Below are 26,243 nucleotides of genomic sequence, written 5' to 3' on the forward strand. Positions count from 1 at the left end.
CGAAATTTAAGCGTATACAAATTTGAAGAATTTACGAAATATGAAATTAAACTTCACATGTTTAAAAAGATATATCAGTTAATACTTTTTTTTTTTTTTTTTACATGGAGTCTTATCTTTTCTGTATGTCTACTGAAGAACGAACTGTTTAAAAAAATGTAGCCGCACGCCCGTGATTTCCTTAAACTTGCTTTGGCTATTTTGGAAAATTTCAATTATTGTGGGTTCTTGGTGCGATTTAAAATGTTACCGAATTTGCGGGAATCGTTTTGGGATACCTTGGATAATGCTCCCCCTCCTTACTTTGTAAAACGGTATGTAACTAATTTTGTTAAAGAGATATTGTCGCCATATGCTAAGATACTTTTGGTCACCATAAAATGGCACTAAACATTTTCATCCGAAATGTGCCCAAAATAAGTAGTAAAATTTGGCGATGGTTTGAATTTGTGCACAAAGTCACATTAATGGAAGTTTTTGTGCTGTTTATGGATTTGCTTAATTAAGTTGCTGGATTATTTTACAGTAAAAAAAGTTTTTAAAGATTCTTTGATTGACGATATTTTGTTCACATGGTGAAAGCTGACGAACATTATTACGTAGTCCTTGACTTCAAAAACCGCGACAGTTAAAAAAACTGCCAAATGCATCCGCTACTGAAATCTTCTGCATAAAATTTGGCGAGGTTTCTGCTGTTAGATTGGATAATGATTAAAAAAAATATAATCAGCACAAATAATTTAAAAATAAAACATTAATTACACTAAACCCAGACAACCACAAATGTCTCTTAGACATCCAAAAAGGTCCATGACATATCCAAATATCCATTGGATTTGCCATACAGCTGATGGATATCCATATCTGGTTATGTCTATGGATATGGATTTCTGGTATATCTTCAAGACATCCAAACGGTTACATGTTTTGGATGTGGATATTCGGATAGCTTATGGATATCCAGGTTTTGGATATGGATTTTCGCAAGTCGTCTAGCTATCCAGATTTCTACATGTTTTAGATATAGATATTTGGATAGCTTGTGGATGGCTGTTCAATAACCTGAATGTTTAAAAAAAATATCCATCTAAGTCTCATTTATGGATATCTGCTAGATATTTGACTTTTGGATATTACTTGATTTGTTTATATTCAGGTCTCTGTGGCAAAATTCTTTTAATTTAAAGTTTTGTTGATTTGAGGTGAGTTTTTTTTAAATTCATTTCCTTTTAAAATGTGGTGAACTGAGAAAACTAACACTTCTTCTTCTAAACTTCATTTTCATTGTTTATCAACAAAATCGCGATCGCGATACGGCGTGAGTTCGGTGGTAACAATTTTGTACTGGATACTTTTCTTTGCTGTAACTACATTAATTAATATAGCTATTTTCTTTTCTCAGATAAGTGTTTCAGATGCTGCTGATTTTGTGTTTTTCACATTTTAGAACATTTGTTGGTCAGCAAAAGTTAAGTGTTTGTATGTTACCTACCGCTTTTCCGTTTGATTTGAATGTCGGCCATTGCTACTTTGTTTGCTGTTTTAAAAATTTAGTGGAGTATTAAACTGTTTTGAAGTTTTTCTTTTCTTTATTGGTATGTTTCTTTGTTTCTGGTAAATGTATTTTTTTTTACTCAATGATAATTTTTTCACTAATAAGGAGTTAAGTTCACAGGTACCCTAACTTTGATTTCTGTTCGTGTATATTCGATCAGCATTTCTTCCACAATGTTAACTTTTCATTTTTTTAAACATAAAAATCTATCCTGCAAGTAGGCTAGGTATTAACTTAGATTTCTTTGCATGTGTTGTGTTACTTTGCTGAAAGAATTAAAACTCTAAAGTTGTTTTGTGGAAATGTTTAAGGCTTATTTTCTAGAAATTTTTATGTTCATGAATGTTCAGTTTAACCATTCGATTTAAGCATGCATTCCCCCAAAACATCTATCCAGTTTGTTAATTTTTACAATTGCACATTGTTTGAATATGTATTTGCATTATAAAGATAAAGATTACATTTTAGTCTTTCCCCTTGTTGTCGGATGGCACAAAAAGGCCCAATGCTGGGTTTGTTTTTTTGCATTCATGTTTTAGCACCTCATCTTTTACATTAGCAAGATGAGCACTACTATTAATATTATTTCTCCCTAAAAGCTATGAAATCTCATATGCTGGAATTTTGGTTTTACCAATGTATTAAAAGTGTCTCACTTACTCCTCCATAATAATAAGCATTTTTTGGCATGATTTTTTTTTCAATTTCCCGATTGTTTTATTTAAATTCAAATGGTATTATATTTGCTTGAAAACTCAGCCCACTGTTGACTAAAAAGTGGTTTTGTTTAAAAATGCCAGGTTAATGAGAGTGCATATGTTAAGTTTTTCTCTCAGGTGTTTTCGTCCTGCCAGAATGTAGATGAGTTTTCTGGATTTGACGGAGTTATTAAGTATCAAGTTTTTGGAAAATCTAACATATTAAAATTAGCTTAATGTTTTATAAGTCTCTGAATGCTGTAAATTTTGCAACAATTAAATATGAATCCAAGTTAGCCAACTATTACTCATAAAAGTTTGGCTTCAAAATTCACATTGTATGTATTTGATGTGTAGGTTTCACTAGTGCCGTACCAAGTAGCTCTTAGTTCGAGTTCAGAGCATCAACCTTGTTGACATACACTTTACCGAGCACTTAGAATGACACTAAATTCTCATAATACAATATACAAATTATTCTTTTCCAAATATTTAATTATTTTATAGTATGAAAGAGAAAATAGAGAATGAGAAACATCCAGAGAGGAACATTTTACTGCGACTACCTAATAAAATTGATGTAGTTTCTTTTTTATGTTCCTTCTCTGTCAAGCCAGTTTTTTTTTATTTTTTTTATTGCAGTATCCTGTGTTTGTTAAGTATGTAAATATATAATTCATAAATTGTTATGAAAAACAAGATAGCAAATGTTTATTTCTTTATTTTAGCAGAGAAGAAAAAAACCAAGCGGAAAAATTACTGAGAAAAACATTCAGGAGGAACTATTTAAATTAATGTAGTTTCTCTTTTATGTTTGTTTTCTGTGTTTTCGACATCTTTTAAAATTATATCCTTTAACACTCAAACATATAAGGTAAGTATATCTTATAATTTAATAATTTCAAATGTGAAAACACATGCTTTATGCAGCATCAGTCCATTATTTTTGCAATTTTCTCATTTTTTGAATTAAAAAGTTTTCTTGGCCGTTTTTCAGAACAAAAATTAGAAAAGGGAGATGTTTAATTCAAATATTTTGGAACAGTTTGGACTTTTTGGTGAAAAGGTCTTCATGCCAGTTACATCTGCAATTGTGGTTATGGCTGCAATTTTCTTGAGTATTCTATACTCGACTGCAAGCTTATTCGACAATGGAGAAATAAGATGAGACCAAATGAAGGAAATAGTTCATTGTGTCTTTTCCGATATTGGGGTGAAATTACGCTCTACCGTTTAGAAATCAGATTTGTTCGTTAAACCCACGCATACTACCTTTTTTAGTCATAATTTCTGCCAATCTTTAAATATTTTCAATTTTACGAGCGAAGCAGCGCGGAACATTAAAACCATTTGAATCAAACACGCCAGCCAGTAGCAGCTCATACACAGGTGGTGATCTCCTCTTATTTGTGAAGCAGGTAGGGTGAGGAAGCTAGTAAGTGTGACGTTTTATCTGTTAACACGGTTTTTCTTCTGTGTGTCGTGATGATGTCACTGTCCACTTAAGTTGCAGGCAACTTAATATAGTTCCAAATGTCATGATGTTATTGTAATTAAAATTCTAAATTTTTGCATTAAATTCTAAGTATTTTTTTCTGCTGTAATATGTATTAACAAAGTTCCCGATGTTGCATTGGCATTGCCAAAATAAGTATTTTTATAAATTGGTTTTCTCCCAGTATTAATCAAAATTAGGCAACAGGTTCTGCCATGAAAGTTGTGGTTAAAAATTAGTTGCGGCACATCAAAACCTGACTAGATAAAATTAAATAAATAATAATAATAAACCTGAATTTTTGACATTTTGAATTAAAATTAAGCTTTTTGCAATCATGAGTGTGCATGTACTGGTGTGTGTGTTTTTGTGTATGTGTATTTGTAAAGATATGTGAATGTTTGAAGGCGTGTGTGTGCGTAAAGACGTGTGTATGTTTGAAGGTGTGTGTGTAGGATACAGAAGCAACCGCACAGCAGGAGCGGATTCTGGTGGTCAGTGCTGCTGATGGAGACCGTGCTTGCTGGAGAAGCAGGACCTGAGCCAGTCAACGGTGGTACTCCCGAGGCTCCTTTTCAAAAATCAAAGGACTAACATCATTCACCGGTGAAGTGAAAACAAGAAGCAATTCCTGATTGCTGAAAACAAACATAGATGTTTTGTCCCTGTCAAATTTTCATGCAATTGTGATGTTTTGTTTGTATGCATTTTTTTAAATGTTAGTCAATAAAAACATTTTACAGTAATTTTGATGACATTAAAGCTTTTTTCACTACGTAGAATTACTTAAAAAAAGTAGAGATTGCTGTGTGTAACTCATGTAAAGGGGAAGGAGCATATAAAGGTAGGTCATTTTGCCTAGGAATATCAAAATTTTATTGAAGTTCAGTTTTCAGATTTGAAATTCGACATCTTTTAAGAGATATGAAACAAAATAAATATTTTCATATTTGTCTATTATTTTTTTCCAGATTATACATGCATTAATCACAATGCATCATAATATTTTAGTGTTATAGTTAATTCTTTTTGAACACTTATCAAATAAACTAAACTTTATTAAGTATTATGCTTTATTAAGTATAAAACTTCCAAAAAGAAACTGATACTTCAAAATTCAGAAAACTAGAATTTGCAAACTAAGATTAAATTTAATTCATTTTTTAGATGAAATAGGAACCGTTTTGCAGAAAGGAGAGGGAAATACAGTCGAGCCCGCCTATTAGAATATCGGTTAACTGTATATCCTGCTTAATGCAACACATTTTCAATGTACAGAACCATTTATGTCTATTTTAATTCTGTTTAATAGAATATCCGGCATGTTAGAGTAATTTTTGTGGAAGACTGGCTATTCCATTAGGCGAGCTTGACTGTATTTGGAAAAAATCGTAACACTGTGCAATAAAACATTTTATAGTGCACAAGTGATAAGAACTCATCCTTTGAGGATCATCAAGTCAATAGAACAAGCCTGTAAATAGAATGTTATTTTTATTAAAATTTTTGTGGTATATACTTTAAATCTATAGACAAACTTACACGTTTTAAGATTGTTTTTTTTTTTATCAGCAAATAAGTTATTTACAAATATTAACACTATTATTCATAAGTATCAGGAACAGATCTTACTCATGGTGCCAAATAAGTTACTTAAAGTATTAAAGCTTTCGCACTTAACTACAGTTATTAACATTTTTCCGAATTATTATTAGCAGAGATGCTAAATTTAGGTGATTTATTCATCGACACCAAAGAGTTGCTACTTTTTAACTTGTAAAATTGGTTAAAGCAAATTACTTGGAAAGTCTGAAACAGTATGCGAAAAAGTAAAAACTCCTTTTATAGGTACCCACAGGATGAAAACTCATCCTTTGATGATTATTGAAAAATGAAAAGTCTGTAAATAACTTATGAATCTAGACTTCATTTATTACTAAATTTTGTGGAATATATTTTAAAGCTGTAAACAGATTACAGGTTTAAAAATTACAATTTTTTATATCAATAAATTAATTTATTTGCAAATATAACACATATTCATGACAATCGGTGAAAAAAATCTAGAACAGTATGCAAAAAAAAATATTTTATAGGTAGGTATAGAATGAAAATTCCTCCTTTGAAGATTGAAAAAAAAGAAGAAAAGTTTATAAATGACTTTTATGACTGAAAATTTATTTAAAACTTATTACTAATTTTTCTGAAATATATTTTAAAGCTGTAGACAAGTTTACAGGTTTCAAAATCACAATTTTTGTGTATCAATAAATAAGTTATTTGCAAATATAACACTTTAATTCATAATTATCAGTAAAAAGGATCGTCACTGCATTGCGAAAGCAAATTTAAGATATTTTCCAAATAACTTATTTTTTAATACACAAAAAGTTGCGTGTTTTAAACCTGTAAATTTGTTTCCAGCTTTAAAATATATTTAAAAACATGAAATCTATAAAACATTGATTCTAATATCTCCTATACATCTATATGATCAAAAATCCATATCTATAAGCAGTTATAAAGACATCCAAAAGCTTTCTGGACATTACATCCTATGAATAGGAAAGAAATATCCTCTACATGTGCATGAGCTATCCAGAATATCCCCTTCATATCTCTGAGATCGCCGCAGAACGTCTGGATATTTTGGATGTCACTGGAAGTTAAAAATTTTCAACCTTTCGACCACTGGTGGATATTCAATTAGACATTCGGACATCCCATGCACATGTTTTGTATTTGGCTCATATCCAGTTCTATGGCTAGTGGATCTCTTGTAGATAACTTTTAAAGATAGGTGGTTGTCTGGGTTATAGTTCATATATATAGTTTGGGTTAGGACTCATAGACTGTCTCCAATCGATTTTTTGAAAAGCAGATAAAAATACGTACCCCCCTCCCCTCCCCCACGCTACCTCTTTAACTTTTCATAATAGAAGTTCCAAAAATATTACGGAGGACAATTTTTGATGCTGTTACCGGACGGGGTGTTCTGGAGCACTCCCCTGGAAAATTTTCGAAACTGAAGATCTTCTGCAATACTCCATTGTATTAAAAAAAAAAAAAAAATGGATTCTCCCTCTTAAATATTTCGAACTATAGTAGTTTTCAAAACCAAAATATTAACTCTTTGATGATTTTAGAGAAAAGGGGGTCGGAGGCCCTTGTTCGAATATTTTCCAAAATTCAAGTCTTAAACACATATGAGTGTAAGACCATATTTGATAACGTTTGGGACACTGCAGTTTTTCAAAACTGTGAAGCTCCAAAAACGCAATTTTAAACGATTTTCGATGTATTTAGGTGATTACAAATACAAAAGTGACGACCAGCAACAGGCTCTAGGCCCAGCTAGACTGGTCCACAAGATCTTACTTTGGAAAATTTGCGAAAGTGAAGCCCGCTCAAGAAACGAAATTTGAGTTACTCTGTAATAACTTTGGCTGGAGAAAGGGCTTTGGGGAAGAAAAATTTTGAGGACTAATAGAAAAAATGAAAAAAAGGGAAGGGGGAGATATGAAAGAAAGAGGATTGTGCGAGGAGGTGGGAGGAGGCACACAATTCGCCACCAATAATCTGAAGCTGTTGAAAAATTTACTGTCAATATATTTTTTTTTTTTTGAAAGAAATTAAGATTGTTTCCCAACAATCTTTTTTTTTTTTTTTTTTTTGTAAAATAAATGCGTTTTCCCAAAATGAGATCTTTTCTTTTCTTCAATAATAAAGAATTTTTTTTTGAACATCTACTCAGCATTTTGTGGGGAGGGTCACCTGTCTTGTGCCCCCTCTGGATGACCACTGCAGCAAAATGTCCAAGAGTCCTCCTTCAAAAATTTTTGAAAATTTACCTAAAAAATGTTGGTTTTCGGTTGCTTTCGGTGTAGATTTTATTGATAAAGTTTCTTGCAATAGCCATGTTTTTTTAAAGACTTTATTAGCCATTGTTGTTTCAAAATAGAAGAATTGGTATTGATACACGAATAAATAACCAATTACAGAACATGCAATTATTCTATACAATAAAACAGCACTGAACAATAAATTATTTGAGAAGTTTCTTTATTTGCATGAAATTATTTATTAGGGTTTTTTTTTCCCAAATGGATAAAATTACTTTAATTCTTAATATGAGCACAGTTATGTTTTTCTTGCACTAGCCACGTGTGGTGATACACTGGATTCAAGTAAATTTACTAGTATAGCATCTATGATTCCCCCCCCCCCCCAACTGCGTTTCTGAGTGAAATGTACTAAACTATTTTTTTTTCAAAACCTAACCAAAAATTTTGGGGGTGCGACACCCCCCCATAAATCCACCTATATGTGTGAGTTTTATAACTGAACTTCTGGAAAGAGATTTGGAACCAATTACATAAATTGTCTCCGGTAGCCCAAGCTCAATTATTAGCACACCAAAATGCAGTTTATTACGTGTAATCTGCAATCTTTAGGAGTTTGGATTTTGAAAGACGGGAAAATTTTATCTGTTTGCATTGTCACATCCGCGTAAAACTGAAACTCATCTGCATAAAATAAGTGTCAAATCTTAAACATGCGTAAAACTAAACTGTGTGAGGGTCTGCTGTATATACATTTGGGGGGAAAAAAGAAAGATCGTCTAAGTTATGTACCATTTTGCAACTCTGCGGCAGCCCTAGGCCATGAATGAGATCCCATGAAATTCTTTCATAAAAATTTATTTAGAATGCCCTACCTTATATCGAGCCTATGTACAGCCATAACCATTCACCATTTCATAGCCTAGATTGCGGTGACAAATCTATTGAAGTCGCATTTCTTCACAAATGATCTTTACCTCTGCATATGGTTCAATTGGAATTTTGATGTGTATACCGGAGTGAACACTTGTAAAAAAGTTAGAATCGGTTTGGTGCTTTCTTTTTTTATGCAAAAATGTTTTTAAAAAAAATGTTAAGAAAATTAGGACAATAACTACCCCTTGATTAACCTAAATGTCAGTTTACACCTACAAACTATTTTTGGATTTCTTATTCTTCTTTGCAGACAACTGAAAAAATTCTAACTGTTGAGGACTTAGTAAAAACTTAATTAGAGAATTTGAGTTAATTTGAAGAATTTGAAGTTATACATCTCCAGTGCAAAATTCGAATTACAGTGGAACTCTGATTTTACGTTTTCTATCGGATTAGTGATGAAAAACACATTAAGAGGGAAAACCTAAAATTGGGACCGTCATATTGAAGTTCTCAGTACATTGTTTAAAAGTTGACTCTTATCCGATGAAGTAGTGAGGAAAATGTGTAATCTTTACTTGTTTTTTTCGTTTTTAGATATAATTTTATTTATAAAATGATCTGTACTAACAACATTTTGCAAATTCGCTTCTTAGTTGGCATTTACAAATTAAAATAGTTTCAGAGTTTTTATGCTTAAAATTGCTTGATCAGCTGTCACAGGGCACCCATGGTTATTTCTTTTCTGTCTTTATCATTGAAAGTAGGTAGTAAAACTGATGTTAAAGGAATTCATGATGTGATAAGACAATACATGCATCACTAACTTCTGGAAATTTTTCAAGAAAAGTGTCAGCAACTGTAGTTCCCATTTATCATGAAGAAAGATTGGACAACCAGAAGAAATTCCTCTCGCAGACAAAGGACAATTAGACATAACAAAAAGAATGCCAGGGTGGCTTTAAACCTATGAACCAAATTTATCTAGAAAAAATAAAAATCTAAAAAAAAAAAGGTTTGAGTCTTGTGGATAAAAGATTATTTTACCTGTTTGTAGAAAAATGTATTAAATGAACTTTCTGAAAAAGAGTAACGTAAAATCTGAAATATTTTAACAAAATCAGTATAGCCTTTTTCAGGGACAGCAGAGAATGACTTTGGAAATGTGATAATGTATGAAACAGACAGGGTTGGGTTTTTTGCCGGCAAAAAGGCATTTTTGCTGGGACAGTGGAAAAAACCATGGCAAAAATGGAAAAAATCGCAAAAACCTAATTGCAAGTAAAGTAGCATTGCATTGTTAATCAAGAAATAGTGACAATATAATATAAATAATGCTCTTTAATATTTTGATTATGTCTCTCCATGTTACTTTTAATTTATAAGGTGAAAAATAAATAAAAAAGAAATGTTGGGATTGCAAAACTTAAGATTTTAAATGTTTGCTAAAACAATTTTTTCAGAATGAGCTCATTCCTTCAATGCTAAAACAAAGAATGTTTACTTAAGCTTAGTAAATTAATAAAAAAGATTGAATTCTAATTATGTATATATATATATATATATATATATATATATAATAATAAAAGTGAAAAATATTGAAAAGACCACACCAAGAGCCCATAGATGCGCAATGCAGCAAAACTAAAAAGCCAAGTAAATATAAAATTAAACAGGCGACTCGGTATGTCTATGGACCGATTTCGGGATATGTTTTTAATGTTTTGTTGACAAATGGATTGGTTTTTTTATCAGGCTGAACAATGGATTGGATTTGTTTACGCGGATTTCAAGGTAAGACAATTTTGTTATTGGCAGGTACTGTCCCGTGGAAGGCTAATTATCGGAACTTGTTTTCCTAATTAGTCGAGGCGAAACCCCCTGCTTTTAGTTTTAGGTTTGAGCTCTAGTTTATTGTTTTTAGCTTAGCAAGTGGTGCGTTTGCCCATTGTTACTCTATATTACATGTACTGGAGCTTAAACATTCTCTTCTAGTTTATTGTTAAAATTTTGGTCTTTTGACCATAATTAATGAATCCTCCACGGCTGATGAGCTCTGGATTCACTCTTTTTCTATTCCTACTTAATAGCTGTTTGCATTTTTCCTTTTTATCATCATTTGTTATTTATAATTTGTTTAATATTTGTAATTCTGTTTGCTTAATTTTATATATATATATATATATATATATAATGATTAATCACTTTTTTTATCCCACTAAGATTTTTTAGCTATTTATTTAATAACGGAATATTTACTTGAATATGGAAAAATATTAACTTTTCCTCACTAAAGAAATAATGCATTTTCATGCAGTACAGTACCTAAAGATTTCTGCACACTAGTCGTAACTCTTTAAATGTGTCCTGCAAATTCTGCTGCAGTAGAAAAATATTTCTCAAATTTTTCTTTTGTACAATCAAAAATTGTCAGTTGCTTCTCTCACGAAACTAGTATATTGCTATGCCAGGCTTAAACAACAAATAGGTTTTGATGAAGATGGTATAGACTATGATGATTTAAGTGATATTTCAATTTAAAGAAAAGTGTATTTTGCTTTTTAATTACTTTTATTTTATAGTTGTATCTTGATTAAGTATACTTTATCTAGATACTTAGTATTCTGTAAAAAATGCTATAATAAACAAATTACATTTTCATTGTAAGTTAATTATTTGTCTTAGATGTTACAAACTGAAATTTTATGTTAATGTTTAAAAATTTTAAAGTTAAAATGCTCCATAACTTTGAAAGTAAGTTAAACCTTAAATTTTTTTTAAACTATAAAAATAATCAAATTAAATTTTATCAAAATCTTTACATGCTTTTACTTTTACATAAAAGGAAAAAAAACTGTCCGTAAGTTGTTAACACAAAATCTATTTTTGCCACATTGGCAAAAACTGGCAAAAACCTATTTTTGCCGGGCGGTAAAAACCATGGTTTTTTCCACCCCCGGCAAAAACTTGCCAACCCTGGAAACAGACAACCTAAAATTGGGATTTCACTATATAACCTTTCACTTTTGTTGAGTTAAAGCTGAAATTAATCAATGGAAAAACATAAAATGTTTTATTATCTCACAAAAAAAACCTTCAGCAAAATTAACAGTTTGACACAAAAATATTATGAAAAAATAAGGTAGAAAATTTTCCTCATTTACATACGTAATCACACAAGTGTATCAAATTTCAATTTGATAAAATATCATCAAGTACACTGCTTAATGATGATAAAAGTGCCAATAATTCCTCAGTTTCAGATGCAGAAAAATACTCTACACATTTCTTAGATCGAGTTACAACATTTTGAATACTCAATTTAGCAGACGATTTCTGCTGTAATTTAAGTTCATCTTCTAAATGTTTGATATATGATAAGCATAACTGAGCCATCTTTAGAGTACTTTTTAAAACATTTCTACAAAGTATAAAATCTTTTTCCCATTGATCTGTTACACACTGACATCGAACAGCTTTTTGTTGAAATGTATATGCTTTTTCCGTAACATCTTTTTGCTTGAAACATTCGTCATTGTAGCTATATAAAGATGAGTATAATTCCCAAATTTGAGAATCATTTGTTATAATTGAAGTAAGCCTCCCAAACAATTCTAAAGTTCTCTTACGCAGTCTAGATGCCGGTACATCATTAACATCGGGTAAATCTTTCAGTATTGCATTGACAAGTATTGCTAATACTTCAGAATCTTGGTGTTTTCCTTTGATATCAAGTAAGCGATGCCAACATTGAATGACATCTTCAAATGCTCCCACATCAATGCTAACAAGTAAGAAATTCTCCCATACTCTCCATTCCTCATAATTACATTTTAAAGCTTCTTGCAAACTTCTCCATGCTCTCAACTTCTGCTTCGTTTTAATATATGCATTCGATAGGTTGTTCCAAGCTTCAAAATTATCTGTATCAAGAGTGACAACTTGTCTATAAGCTTTTGCAGCGAGTTCAAAATCTTCTATTTGTGTTGCAGCATATCCCAAAGAAAACCACACTGTGAGTTGTAAATGGTTCAGCTCCAATGTCTTCTCAAAATGTGTTATACTTTCCTTGTAATTTTTGTTTTTGAAATAATAGTATCCTAAAGACCTTTGTGCACGAGCACTTTTATGCTCTGATAAGTCCCAAGCCTTCAGATAATTATTTGGATTTTCTGTCACATCTCCCATGAGGCACCACAACAATGGAGTTTCTTTTTTTTCAAGTTGCTCAGAAATGAGCTTTTCTGCGGAATGTGTTCTACCTAACCTTTGATAGCAAACAATTATATCTTCCCAAAGTTGAAGACGCTCATATATTTCCAGAGCACTTTTTGTAGCACCTATACTAAGCAACAGATCAGCTAATTCTTTTTCTAAAATCCAATAAGTAGGAAAAGCAGACGAGAAAAGAAAATATTGCCGAACAGAAAAAGTGGGTTTTTCAGATTTTAAAGCATTTACAATTGCTTCTAATTGCATCAGTGCTCTTTCTATACGACGGGAACTGCTTTTTTCCAACTGGCATCTCAGAATCAATGCCTTTACATAAATGCACCATACCTTGGGTTGTAATAACAAACTATTTACATAGGAAAGAACTTCTTCATGTAATAATTCATCAAAACTACTGCTTCTTTTAATTAAGCAGCAGTGGCACAATATAACAACTTGCTCAAACACAGAAAGATTACTTATTGTATTTTCCTCATCAACAAATTTAACATTGTTTAATAAAGTATCATCATTTAAGGCAACATTACAAGGAAAGAAATTATTATTGTATTCTAATTCTTTCAGTTTTATTTCAGAGCCACTTCTTTGTGTTTTAACAAAAAGTTGAGCAACTGGCTTTTGCTGATGCTGTGTTCTTTTCCCCATAGCTCCATCAAGTATTATCTCTAACCCAGTAATTTCATGTGTCATTTCTAAACACTTTTTGGCTAACAGAACTTCATGGTAATACAGATACATCTGAGCAGCTTCGGTTAAATACAACAATTTAGATGTTGAATTTTCACTTTTATTAATCCAACTTGATGAAAAGATTTCATCTAGAAGAATTTTAATTTTTTTGTATAAAAAAACATTTCTCTCCGGAAGAATCATTTGGTGTGCAAATAAACAACGCACCAACCACCACTTACTAGAAACAGTCACATTATGATCAATGCTATTCAAAAATAACTGACTGCAATACAACAATTCCGGATTGTTAACATTAGTATAAATAAATTCCCCATCACGACTTAACAGCTTTTCAATTTCTGATTTGACAATTGCCTTATCAGATATAATATCGTTTACAACCTGAAAATTTTCAGTTTTGACTGATATAGGGCCAGTTATATTGACTTTCAGAAATTCTTGCAGTGCAGAAACACCAATGAATAGGAGAATGTACTGATCTAAGGTGCGAAAGTAATCGTCACGTTTTTCAATTATTAAATTACAATCTGAATCATTTAAAGAACTATGTTTTACGTAGCTTTGAACATTAAAACCAACTTTAGATAATTTTAAATTTAAAATAATTTCATAATCCTGATTTATAATATTGCGAATAAGACACTCAAAGGTTTCTTTTAATTTATAATTTTCAAAATAATCAGAAAATGAGAATTCATAATTTTGAAAATCACAAAGCAAACATCTGATTTCAAGTTCTTGCAAACGGGAAATGACTATTTTGTTTTCCATGTTGCGACAGATAATTAGACTACGGCATGCACATGAAGAAAATGAAAAATTGTAAACATGACATAGCTTCAGTTCCATATACAGTTAAGAAAACCTGTGCTTGTGTATTTTAAACAGCACCTCTTTAAAGTAATATTTGAATAGATGTATTTTTTATGTTGGTTCTATCAAGCATAATTGTTGTGATTAAAATTTAAAATTTTTAACTACAGTTTTCTGTTGGCGTTATTAATAAAATATTCCTGTTTAAAAGATGGCAACTGTTGAAAGAAATTTACGCGCCAAGTAAAAAAGCGCCAAAAAAAAGATGTATGAAAACATCGCAGCAGAATAGGACGGAGTAGATTGATGTTGACAATTTTAATGTGAAAACATTAACAGATGGAAGAAAACACAGGTATGTTCTTGAATAAACTTTGTCTTTCAGAATTTTTTCAGCCCATATTGTAATCAGAATTATATTTTAGCCGCATTCGCGATTCTTTTTATTGTGTTTTTTACATGCATTGCTTATGTACTATTTATTCATAGGCATTTTGTTTTATTTAATGAACATAACTGAAACGTTTGTGTAATATGTTACTCCTTTTTCCTTATGGAAGTATGATTCAATGCTAATAGATCGTGTTTTTTTTATTCCTGTACATGTTTACATATGGAAAAATCTTCATCTACATGATTCATCAAAACTAAACTAAAACTTATTCAACAGCAATGTCACAGAATCAAACACACTCTTTTCCTCATCAACTTATTAACATTGCTTTAAAATATTAACACGGACAAAATTGATGTAATTTAACAATGGATAAACTGAGAAAGGGATGGGAAATTACAAATCCAACAAAACAATAAACAAAAAATGTTGTTATCCTTACTACATGCTTATTTTATTGAAGCAAAGTTTTCATCTGTTTTTTCGAAACAATTTGGCTTCAAATTTACAACAAACACTCTTAATACTGATTAAAGACTATCTATTGTATTGAATGGAGTTATAAATATGTTTTTTGTAACATTGAACATTACAATAGGTCACATGAATCTGTATTGTGGCCTTCATTTGGACCATGGACCACGGGTTGTGCACCATTTTTTAAGCTAATTTTTGTAATGTTAAGGAGAAGAGAATTTTGGTAACCTTATCCCAAAATTGTTTTGAAACTTTTAACTTTTTGAGGAGTGATCGCCCCCAATCGCTTACTCTGGGGGTTTGCACTGACAGAAGGGTGCCCCAATGAGAGGTTGCTGTGATCTCTTAAAAATATTCTTTTTTGGCAAATTTTGGTGCAAGGGTGTATGTGATCCGAAAATTTTAGGTTGCCGTTTCTGTAAATTTTGGGCTAACCTTCATGAGTGCACTATTAAAATTATTGTTCCCTTTATATATGTGTGTGCGCTGTATGTTACGTGTCATGCTCATATCTGGTAAAATTGAAATTTCGTTCAGTAAATTGAGAATTTCCTCTCCCAAAATTTTTGTTTTTGGGCATCATTGCCTAAAAGAGCTTGAGGAGGCAGTCAAAGCAGGGTGGCGACAGATCAGGGAAAAGTCAGGGAACTTTATTGATCAGGGAATTTTGAAAAAATAATTAACATTCAGGGAAAATTGATAAAACACACAAAAAAAAAAAAGAATTATTGTTTTGCAAAATTAAATACTTTTTTTCCTGTGTATTTTCTGCCAATTATTTGCTCAAAAAAATAAAATCTAGGTCAAAGTATTGAATCTTAAGTTAAGATGAATTTCCTAAGCTTCTATGTCTGCAAAGTTGTTTATTTTACGCAGCTTGAATTTGTATGCCACACGCTTCTTGATACGTAAAACAAACAACCCTGTAGGCAAAGAGGAAGCCGTTATTAATGACTTGGCTCCTATGCTTTTACTCATTGTCTTCAAGTTATTAGTGTTGTAATCATGATTTCAAGAAAAAATCCTTGTTTTTCTAAATTGATACTGCTAAAAGCTTAAAAGCTATTACTTGGTGTTTTCGATTTAATTGCCAAAATTAAAGATTAAATGAAAATCAACTTTGTTTTTTTTGCCATCATATTATTTGCAGTCATTTCTGATTATACGAAGGGTTCGGTTTTTTTTCAGACTTTTTTTTCAGATGTCAAAGTAGGTCATGAGAAGTGAACATTCTGAAATGTTTAGCCTTCCAAAAACTTTTTTTCGCTCGTTAAAAATTTCCAAAGTTTTAGGTTTTGCAGCGCTTTTTTAGAAAAATTCTAAAAGTCGCATTTCAGTGCGCTTTAGCTCTTTACAGAAACTCCACCCCACGGTTATGTTTATATTTATTGGTTGTACTGTATCTAGTAATGATGACTTCGTAGTTATTTCTGTTGGGGGTTGTTGCTTTCTTCAGACAAGGGGTCGCAAAGTATGGATTTTATCCGTTTTCACGCAAGTTTAACCTGCGTTATTTCCTCCCAAAAGCCATCCCCCGAAAAAAATGTAACATATATTGAAAGTTTATACTATAAAGAGCGTAAATGGTACAAAATTTGTTTGAGGTTTATTTTTTTTAGGAGAAAAATGCCCTGATATTTTTCAACTTTTCAAAAATTGTGCTTTTTTGATCGCAATTAACTCAAAACAGCATCACTAGGAAAAAAAACCTTTTATATATTATGGTACCTGGCTATATGTAAAACATCACGAAAAAGAAAACAACATGGGATCTCTTCTTGTTTTCTAGAAAATAATTTTTTTGTAGCTCATTTTATGCGTTTTCTTGTGCGTAAAACGTGTGTCTAGTATGCAGATTAGATCTGCTAAAACTTAAAGTATGTAGTAGGAATGTATATATGTGTGAATAGGGAAAGAGAAAAAGACTAGCAATACTTTATTTTTCTGATTTTTACAAATTGATGGTATTTTAATTGCAGTTAAATCAGAAAACGATAAATCGATATCATATATATATATATATATATATATATATATTGATTTATGGTATCAATCCCAAAATAATTATTTTTTATTTATGTCCGTAACAGTGGAAGAAATTTCATGAATAATATCTTCTTCACTTTCCTCTAAATGTCTATTTTCTATGTCATCTTCAAATACCTGTTCAGAGTTCTGTTTCTTGTGGTCTTGGTCAGGCATCTACCAGTCAACAAGGAGAAAACAAAGAAGAAAACATTTTGTCAATCTCATGTGAGGGGTGGGCTCTCCCAACTCGTAAAAGTACACGATTTTCAATGAAACAAAGAGAGTTTCTTTAAGAAAAGTTCCTTTATGGTGAGAAAACCGGGAGAAATCAGACGCCCGACCAAGTAGAACATGCAATGAGAACAGAGATGATTGAAGACAAAAAAATATTCCAACCGAACAACATCTGACAAAAAGTCAAATTCAAGCTGCTTTTAGCCGATATACAAAGCAAAAAAAAAAAAAGTAAGTAATACTGATTTATCAAGAACCGACAGCCTTTTACAGGTATTTGAGGATAACATAAAAAATAGATATTTAGAGGAAAGTGAAGCAGATATAGTTCACGAAATTTCTTCCATTGCTATAGACATAAATAAATAAATAAGAAAGAATTATTTTGTTATTGATACGATAAAACGATAAATCAATATATATAATAAAAGTGAAAAATATTGAAAAGACCACACCAAAAGCCCATAGATGCGCAACGCAGCAAAACTAAAAAGCCAAGTAAATAATAAAATTAAGCAAACAGAATTTCAAATATTAAACAAATTATAAATAATTAATGATGATAACATTCTCTTTTAGTTCATAGTTAAATTTTTGGTCTTTTGACCATAATTAATGAATCCTCCACGGCTGATGAGCTCTGGATTCATACTTTATCTTTTCCTATTTAATAGCTTCTTGCAATTTTCCTTTTCATCATCATTAATTATTTATAATGTGTTTAATATTTGAAATTCTGTTTGCTTAATTATATATATATATATATATATATATATATATATATATATATATATATATATATATATATATATATATATATGTATATATATATGATATCGATCTATCGTTTTCTGATTTACCTGCAATTAAAATACCATCAATTTGTAAAAATCAGAAAAATAAAGTAGTGCTAGTCTTTTTCTCTTTCTTTATACACACATATATACATTCTTATTACATCTTTTAAGTTTTAGCAGATCTAATCTGCATACTGGACACACGTTTTACGCACGAGAAAACGCATAAAATGAGCTACAAAAAAAATTATTTTCTAGAAAACAAGAAGAGATCCCATGCTGTTTTCTTTTTTATGATGTTTTACACATAGCCAGGTACCATAATATATACAGGGGTCTGTCCAGGATTTTTCACAGGGTCCGTTTTTTTGTGAAAAATAAAATAATTTTGTGAAAAGTGAATTATTTTTGTGAAAAATAAAATAATTTCGCAAAAAAAAAATTTTGTTAAATCGAAATTTTAGAATTTAGAGCAGGCAAAAACTACATCATTTAAACTTAAAGTAGAGAGTTTTCCTCTTCTATGTTGAGAATATCATTCTGGGGTGTTTTTCTAGTATTTAGCGGGGGGGGGGGGGAGCGGCATCGCTAACTCAAGTAGCAATATTTATCTACCATTCTACATTATGTTAAATTATACTAGAAATATTTCTGTACAGCATTTAAAACAATTGTAACAAAAAAAAAAATAATAATAAATAAAATTCAGACGAGGGGGTTCAGCATTTAACTTTTTGACCCAGGACACTCTTAAAATTGCACAGAATTTCGCTTAAAACTTATAAATTCCGTGATTTTAACAAAAATAAAAATAGATTTTATTTGTTTACTTCTTAACAAAGCGTACTAAACATCAAAAATTCAAAAAATCGGAATCCCATAGCGGATGCAAAGAGATCACAATTCTCAAAGTGAAGGCATCAAAGGTATAAAAACGGCTTGTAAAAGAAATATTTTTGATAAAATTATTTTTAAATTGCATTTTAGAGCCCTATGATAAACATATCATTAATATCTGTGGACACAGCTAAAGCAAAAATAAAATTAAACCATTGATTCAGCATTTTAATTTTTGAGTCATAAAAGAAAATGGAATTTTGCTTGAAAAACTTGAAGTGGGTGTTCTAACAAAAATAGACTTTTCATTTATTTGCATCCTAATAAAACGAAGTTAGCTTGAAAAATAAGCAAAATATGATTCTTATATCGGATGTTAAAAGATTGTATTTTTAAAAATGTTGACATCTAAAGAAAAAAAAAAGGCAAGTAAAATAATTTATTTAAAGTTAATCATCCTTGTTAGCATCGAAAAATCAAACCCATATAATTTTCTCCCAAAATAACAGTTGAACATCGCACCGCACTGCACCATAGAAACGCAAATATTGACAAGCTCGTAAAATGATGAGAATATTTTCTAATCAAGTCATTATTAAAGGTTTAACGCCAGACGCTAAATGGCAATAATTTTAAAGTTGGTAACCCTATCTGAAGCGATCACATTTTTTCCCCCACCCTTACTATCCCTTTGCAGTTCTAAGTTCATTTCGCTGATATATATTATTATTGTTTATTAAATCATCAGTGGGGGAGAAAAGTGCTTACCAAACGCCTTTTCAGAAAAGTTTACAACAACACCGCTGCTAATTAGCTGTGATAAAACAAACAAAATTATTTGAAACCAAACTTATTTCCAGCTGTTAATTTCTTTCCAAGAAGCAAACAAGCATTATATTTATTTGGCAGTAGCAATTTATCGCTTGCAGGAGCATCACAAGAGTGCCGATTTTTTTTTCTTTGCAAAATTAGCAGATTTTGTATAAGCTGATCCCTCTAATTTGACTTTAAGAAAGGTTCCAAAAATTATCGGTTTAATATGCGGTTTAATATGCGTTACTTTGCTTTCAGATTTGCTCCTTCAAAAAACAATTTGTGAAAGATCCGATCTTGTTTATCAGAATTTTGTGAAGGGTCCGTTTTGGTTGATCAGGATTTTGTGAAAGGTCCGTTTTGTTTGATAGGGATTTTGTGAAAGGTCCGTTTTGGTTGATCGGATTTTTGTGAAGGGTCCGTTAACGGACCCAAATATCTTCTGGCCAGACCCCTGATATAAAAGGTTTTTTTTCCTAGTGACGCTGTTTTGAGTTAATTGCGATCAAAAAAGCACAATTTTTGAAAATTTGAAAAATATCAGGACATTTTTCTCCTAAAAAAAATTAAACCTCAAACAACTTTTGTGCTATTTACTCTCTTCATAGTATAAATTTTCAGTATATGTCACATTTTTTTCCGGGGGGTGGCTTTTTGGGGGGAAATAACGCAGGTTAAACTTGCGCGAAAACGGATAAAATCCATACTTTGCGACCCCTTATCTGAAGAAAGCAACAATCCCCAACCAAAATAACTATGAAGTCATCATCACTAGATACAGTACAACCAATAAATATAAACATAACCGTGAGGTGGTGTTTCTGTAAAGAGCTATAGCGCACTGAAATGCGACTTATAGAATTTTTCTAAAAAAGCGCTGCAAAACCTCATACTTTGGGAATTTTTAGCAAGCGAAAGAAAATTTTTGGAAGGCTAAAAATTTCGGAATGTTCACTTCTTATGACCTACTTTGACATATAAAAAAATTAGGAAAATCAAAAATGGTCACTGCCAAAATTTCCGTTTTTTGTCTGAATTTCAAAATAATGGCTCTTAAATTTCTCACACATTTTAATGATGGGAGTTCACAACTTTTGCGCACTCTGCAAAAATCTGGGAAATTTCAAATCTTTCGATACAGCCTTATGTGTATGTCACAGAGATAGAATTAAGGGACATATCACCTTCAAAAACCCTGAAATTTTCATTTTTTGACTATAAAAATGGATTAAAGCTTACTATATCCCCACCAAAATGTGACTATATTTCCTTCCAAAATGTTTACATGGCTATACCACTGTGCAATACTATTTAGAATGAGAAAACGATAAATCAAGTATGGTTGGAAATGATTTAATTTAGCCTCGTTTTTCATCAGTTAATGAGAAATCAAACAACTTTTGATGTAGCATCTGCTTTAAGAGGGGGTCATCATTAATGTTCAAAACAGGAGGGGAGGGGTGATAAGTATAATATTTGGCACAAATAAGGTAGTCTGGAACTATCTCCCAGCATTTTTTTTTTAAATTGATGTCTCCAAAAAGGAGTTCCAAGGTTTCTCTTTAATGATAATAAAGGATCACTCGCAGAATCTGCATGTCCGCATAATATCAAAGGTTATTAAGAAGTTATTTAAAATTCAAAGTAAAGAGCTGGTCTATCTCATCTATTGGAATGGTGATCAGAGAGTTTATCTGTTATCTCTAAGATGATGATCTGATCCCCTATCTGATTGTCCCTCCCTTTATTCTAAAAGCAACAATTATTTTCTTATTTATTAGAAAGCCTTCTGCTTTTCAAATGTACATCAAGCTTATATCATAGGGTAATTAATATCCAACAGGGGTGTCCCCCCTAAGGAAAACAGCACACCTCCCTCATAACTCAAGCTAAAAGTTACTTTTTTTTATAATTTTCATACTTACTGAAATATACAAATAAATTGGTAAACTCTTTTGTTGTTTACTTAGCTTATTTCAAAAACTTTTTACAACATTAGTGATTTCCTTTACATAGCTATTGATGTATAATTAATACGTTTTAAAACAAATGTTGCAATTTAGAAAGGTAAAGAAAATTTCCCTGCTTTATCAAATACCTCGCTTAATCGAATAATATTTCTCGGAACCCACGATATTCGATTAAGCAAGGCCGACAGTATGTAGCTGTAATGAGAAAGCATACATTTAAATTTTAAAATTTATTCTATTGATTTTTTTATTGTAGCTTTAAATGAAGGCCGTTCACGAAGAACTTCCAAAAACAAATCTGAGAAACTTGCTGCATTTGAAAAATTAAAAGCTTTAAAAGGAACAAAGCATAAGTATGAGGTATCAGTATTCAGTTTTCTGCTTTTTTTTTTTCTGTATGTGTGTAGATGTGTGATATTTTGAAAGCAGCCAAAAAAGAAAAAAAATTCTTAGTACATTACACTATTCAATCTTTAAAGCATGCATAGTTTCTTAATGAAGATTTAAGTCTGTTAGAAATACAGAAATAAGAGTTTAAATCACGGCATCGCAATGGCACCTGGAAAAACTTTTCCAGGTATCAAAAAAGGAAAAAAAAAAAAAAAAAAAATTCTAGGGGCCATTTTCACTGCCTAAAGTTGTTAAACAGCTCCATAAAAGAAAAATAACACTAAACAGAAATAACATATTCATCTGAAAGCATGAAAATTGAAGATTTGTTTCGTTCTATTCCTTTATATTAATCACAGTTAAAAATTGTTACTAGTTCAGAAAAAAAGATTCAATGTTCAGGTCTGTCGCTGATGACTAAAAAAGCAGCTAAAGCTACTGTTTTAGCTTGAAAGTGGGCAACAACTACCATTTTACAATCAATTGTAAAAAACAGCGACTATTTAAGTGAAAAAGTAACTATTAATTAAAACTCCTGGTTCTTTTTCTTTATGTTTATTAAACAAAGTAAAAAAATTGAAAAAAATTTAAAATTTGCTTAAAAATTGAACTTTTATTTGAATTCATTTCAAATTTAAAACACTGAAAGGAAATTATCATGTTCACAATCAGAAATGTGTGGGGATAATATTATAGTACGAAAAGTTCATTTTTGCAATCGTAATTTTTGTGAAGGGTTAGTTTATGTTATTGTGATTTTTTGCAAAACTTTGTATTACAAATGAATGTCAGTTAACTTTTGCTTTTTTATTTTTCGTAGCCATAGTGTATTTATATTTTGAAACAACTTCCATGTGTTCCAAGTCTCAAAAGCAATTCTTTTTCTTTTTTTGGAAGGGTTTAAGGAGAGTTTTCTGCAAATTTTCCCCATGCATAGGTCTAGTCCCCATTTTGAGTGAAGTATTATTATTGAAGTATTATTACATTGTTATATGACATAAATGATATTTTTAAATAGGGAGATTATTTTGGAAACTTTTCTTATCTGGTGACTACTTTGGTGACTTTTTTTGTATTACAGGCTATTAAGGCAACTATTTTTAGGAGCAGAAATCAGTCATAGCCTTGAATGTTTTTTCCACTAATTTTAAAGGTTAAAGGGGACAAACATAAAATCATTTTTGCAATATATCACATGTTTAGATATGCATTGTAGGAAAGTGATAGAAGGAGGTGATTGAGATCTGTTTACACACCAGAACTTTGAGATCTGTTGAAACACCAGAATTTTCTGATCTGTTTCCATAACATAATTCTGATCTTTTTTATGTATTTAGTCTGAAAATCCATTATTGTCAATTATGCTGTTATCTGCACTGATTTTCACTTAGGCCAAACTTTCGGCAATTGCCTTGTTAGTTATTAATAACATTTATGGTATAGTACTGTTGAAATGTTTTAATTGTTTTCTTTTAAATGCCATTTTTATATTGTTGATGCCTTTGTTTTGCTCCCTGAGCAAGGACCCTGGTTTGCTCCCCCTTAGATGTGTACACCCACTGTACTATGCTTTGTTAAGATGCAAATAACTGAAATTTCATTTATTTTAATTAAAAGCATAAATTGAAAATGAAATTCCGTGCTTTTTAAAAGGCGTCAAATCTCAAATGATTAAATGCTGTTCAAGAGACATTGCACCATCTGTTGAGTTGCTGGGTCCCCAATTGTGGCATGCATAAAGTGAGTGATCTATGCTTGCTGATTCCGTAGTTGGTTTGGATTCGTGGACCTATGGTTAAAGGTCAAAATTTACAGTCGCCACTCGCGACGTGGCGATTCAGTTTTCAAAATTGGTGACCCCAAAAAATTTCTACATTTGCCATCTTTTTTCGGGGGTTATTTTTATTTTAGATCCCAAGAAAAGAATTCCACACCACTCCACAGATGCATCAGTCCAATAAGGATTCACCGATAGAGACCGTACTCCTAGAGACCGTACTCCGACTGAATGTTGTTTATTTTACGAAGCTTGCATGTCCTTTCTCACTGCCTGCCTGTATGTTGGTTATTTTCCGTTGCTTAAATGTTCCTCTTACGCGATTCAGGTCATGTAAAATAAGCAAGAATACAGTGAATTAGGAAGCCATTTGCACAAGATCAAAGCGTTTGCTCCTTTGTCTTGACTCTTTGTTTTTCAAGTAATTAGCGTACTATTATCATGATTTCAAGAAGAAATCATTATATTTTAGATTATATTTCAGATAAATTTTGATTGTGCCTTCAAAGTAATTACCTTTTCACGTTTTTAGTTTAGTGGCTCAAATGGTATATTAAATTCAAACATTATTTTTTTACATTGTATTAAACACCACCTCGGATTATACGAAGCTTTTTTTTCTTCAGGTCCATTTTAGAACCTACAGATTATAGGCCGCCTGCGGATAATACGCAGGAAAATATGGTTATTAAATTACAGGGTTCGTACGCTCCGGGAAAACCTGGAATTGTCAGGGAAAATGACCTAGTTAAAAATGTCAGGGAATTTTCAAATTTTGTCCCAAAATTTTTTTTTTTCCAATTTTTCCCCAGGGAATTTTGTACCTTGAGTTCTAATCTTCGTTTTTATCGATGTTTCCTAAGGAATAAAAAATGTAAAAGTTTTGAGGCAAAATGACGCTGGCAATAAAATAAAAAAGGCAACCCCCCAAAAAAACTTCCGCTGACGCCATTTTTGCTCTTCAACAGTCCAAAGAAGGGAGGAGTTAGAACTCTAGGAACTGTTCTCCCAACAGTTCCTAGGGTGAACAGGAATTATGCACAAATTTAATGGGAGAAGAACATTTTTCTGCTTCTAAAGCACAAGCCTGCGGATGGTAGGGTCAATTGAGAAAATAGTTTTTTAATCGAAAAGTCTTTTCTGCTACGAATGAAACGTAGTCGCCATGTTTGGTCATTCATAAGATTTAAGTAGACACGATGCTTAAATGCTTAAGTTTCCAAAAACAAAGCAGAATTGGATGTTTTCTTTAACTGAAAACTAATGAAAACAACGCAAAATGTGCTGCAACGTGTTTTTTTTTTTAATTTTATTTTAAATATGTAATTTTCTTGAAAAATTAAAAATTTTGTTCTTAAAACTTAATCTTATCCTCATTGCCTTGGACGCAAATGTGCTAAAAACTTTTCAACTGAATTGTAGTTTCATGAAGATTTATTATTTTTAAATTGTTTTCATGCTACAAATTCAAAAAATTATTTCTTAATTTTTGTCTTAGCCGCCATATTTGGTCATTCCCAAGATGGCAGTACACAAGACTTTTTAAGTGCCTAAGTTTCCGAAAATGGCATTGGATGTTTATTGCAACGCAAACTATTGATAATGCAAAATATGCCTTTTTTCCATGTAATTCGTAATTATTTTCTGGAAAAATGCGAAATTTTATCTCCAGAACATTTTTTTTTTAATTCTGATTGATTTAAACGCTTATGTGCTAAAAACTGACTATTTTGTCAAAAAAGCGTAGTTTTTTTAAGGATTAATTATTATTTATAACTACTTTCATGCTACAAATTCAAAAATCTACTCATTATCTTAAATTTTTGACTTAGTCGCCATATTTGGTCGTTTGCGAGATGGAAGTAGACAAAAATTTACAAAAACATAATTAGATGTTTATCTCAATGTCTATTGAAAGTAAATGTGCAAAAAAGAAAGTTTTTAATTTTAATGCAAGCATCCTTAATATACAAAAGGGGGAAAAAATAATTATTGGCATTGGCCTATGATCGACGGATGTTGACTTTTGTTAGAATGCATTATATGGTATGTCCATCGATGCAACAAGTTAATCAAATTTATACTGAAAAATAGCTTTGTACTTTGCTCAATATGTTTTGTGTTACATACTAATACGAAAATAAAAAGAAGAATCGTAAACCAAAAGCGGAGAAAGATTGCTGCCGATTACAGAAAAAACGCTAATATGCATGACATGTGGCATCAAAGAAATGTTAAAATAAGTTGAAAGTACTTTGTTTTTAACAAATAGTGAACAAATGAAAACAATTTTCAACAAAATGTTTAAGGCTGTTTGTTTA

General features: G+C 31.1%; 2 protein-coding genes across 2 annotated transcripts in view; one reads left to right on the plus strand and one right to left on the minus strand.

The window, feature by feature from the left end:
- Positions 1 to 11,552: 11,552 nt before the first annotated feature.
- LOC129221836 (tetratricopeptide repeat protein 27-like) lies at positions 11,553 to 14,187 on the minus strand. The gene has a single exon (XM_054856197.1). The coding sequence runs from the start codon at positions 14,161 to 14,163 to the stop codon at positions 11,659 to 11,661; it is 2,505 nt and encodes an 834-aa protein (XP_054712172.1). The 5' UTR covers positions 14,164 to 14,187; the 3' UTR covers positions 11,553 to 11,658.
- A 357-nt stretch (positions 14,188 to 14,544) lies between these two features.
- Positions 14,545 to 26,243, plus strand: part of LOC129216105 (DNA polymerase alpha catalytic subunit-like) — a 101,870-nt gene continuing 90,171 nt past the window's right edge. Inside the window, exons 1-2 of the mRNA XM_054850260.1 lie at positions 14,545 to 14,560; positions 22,012 to 22,115. Of these exons, the coding sequence (XP_054706235.1) occupies positions 14,545 to 14,560; positions 22,012 to 22,115 (120 nt within the window). The remainder of the gene's footprint in view (positions 14,561 to 22,011; positions 22,116 to 26,243) is intronic.

Source organism: Uloborus diversus, chromosome 1, assembly GCF_026930045.1.
Source record: "Uloborus diversus isolate 005 chromosome 1, Udiv.v.3.1, whole genome shotgun sequence".
NCBI lineage: Eukaryota > Metazoa > Arthropoda > Arachnida > Araneae > Uloboridae > Uloborus > Uloborus diversus.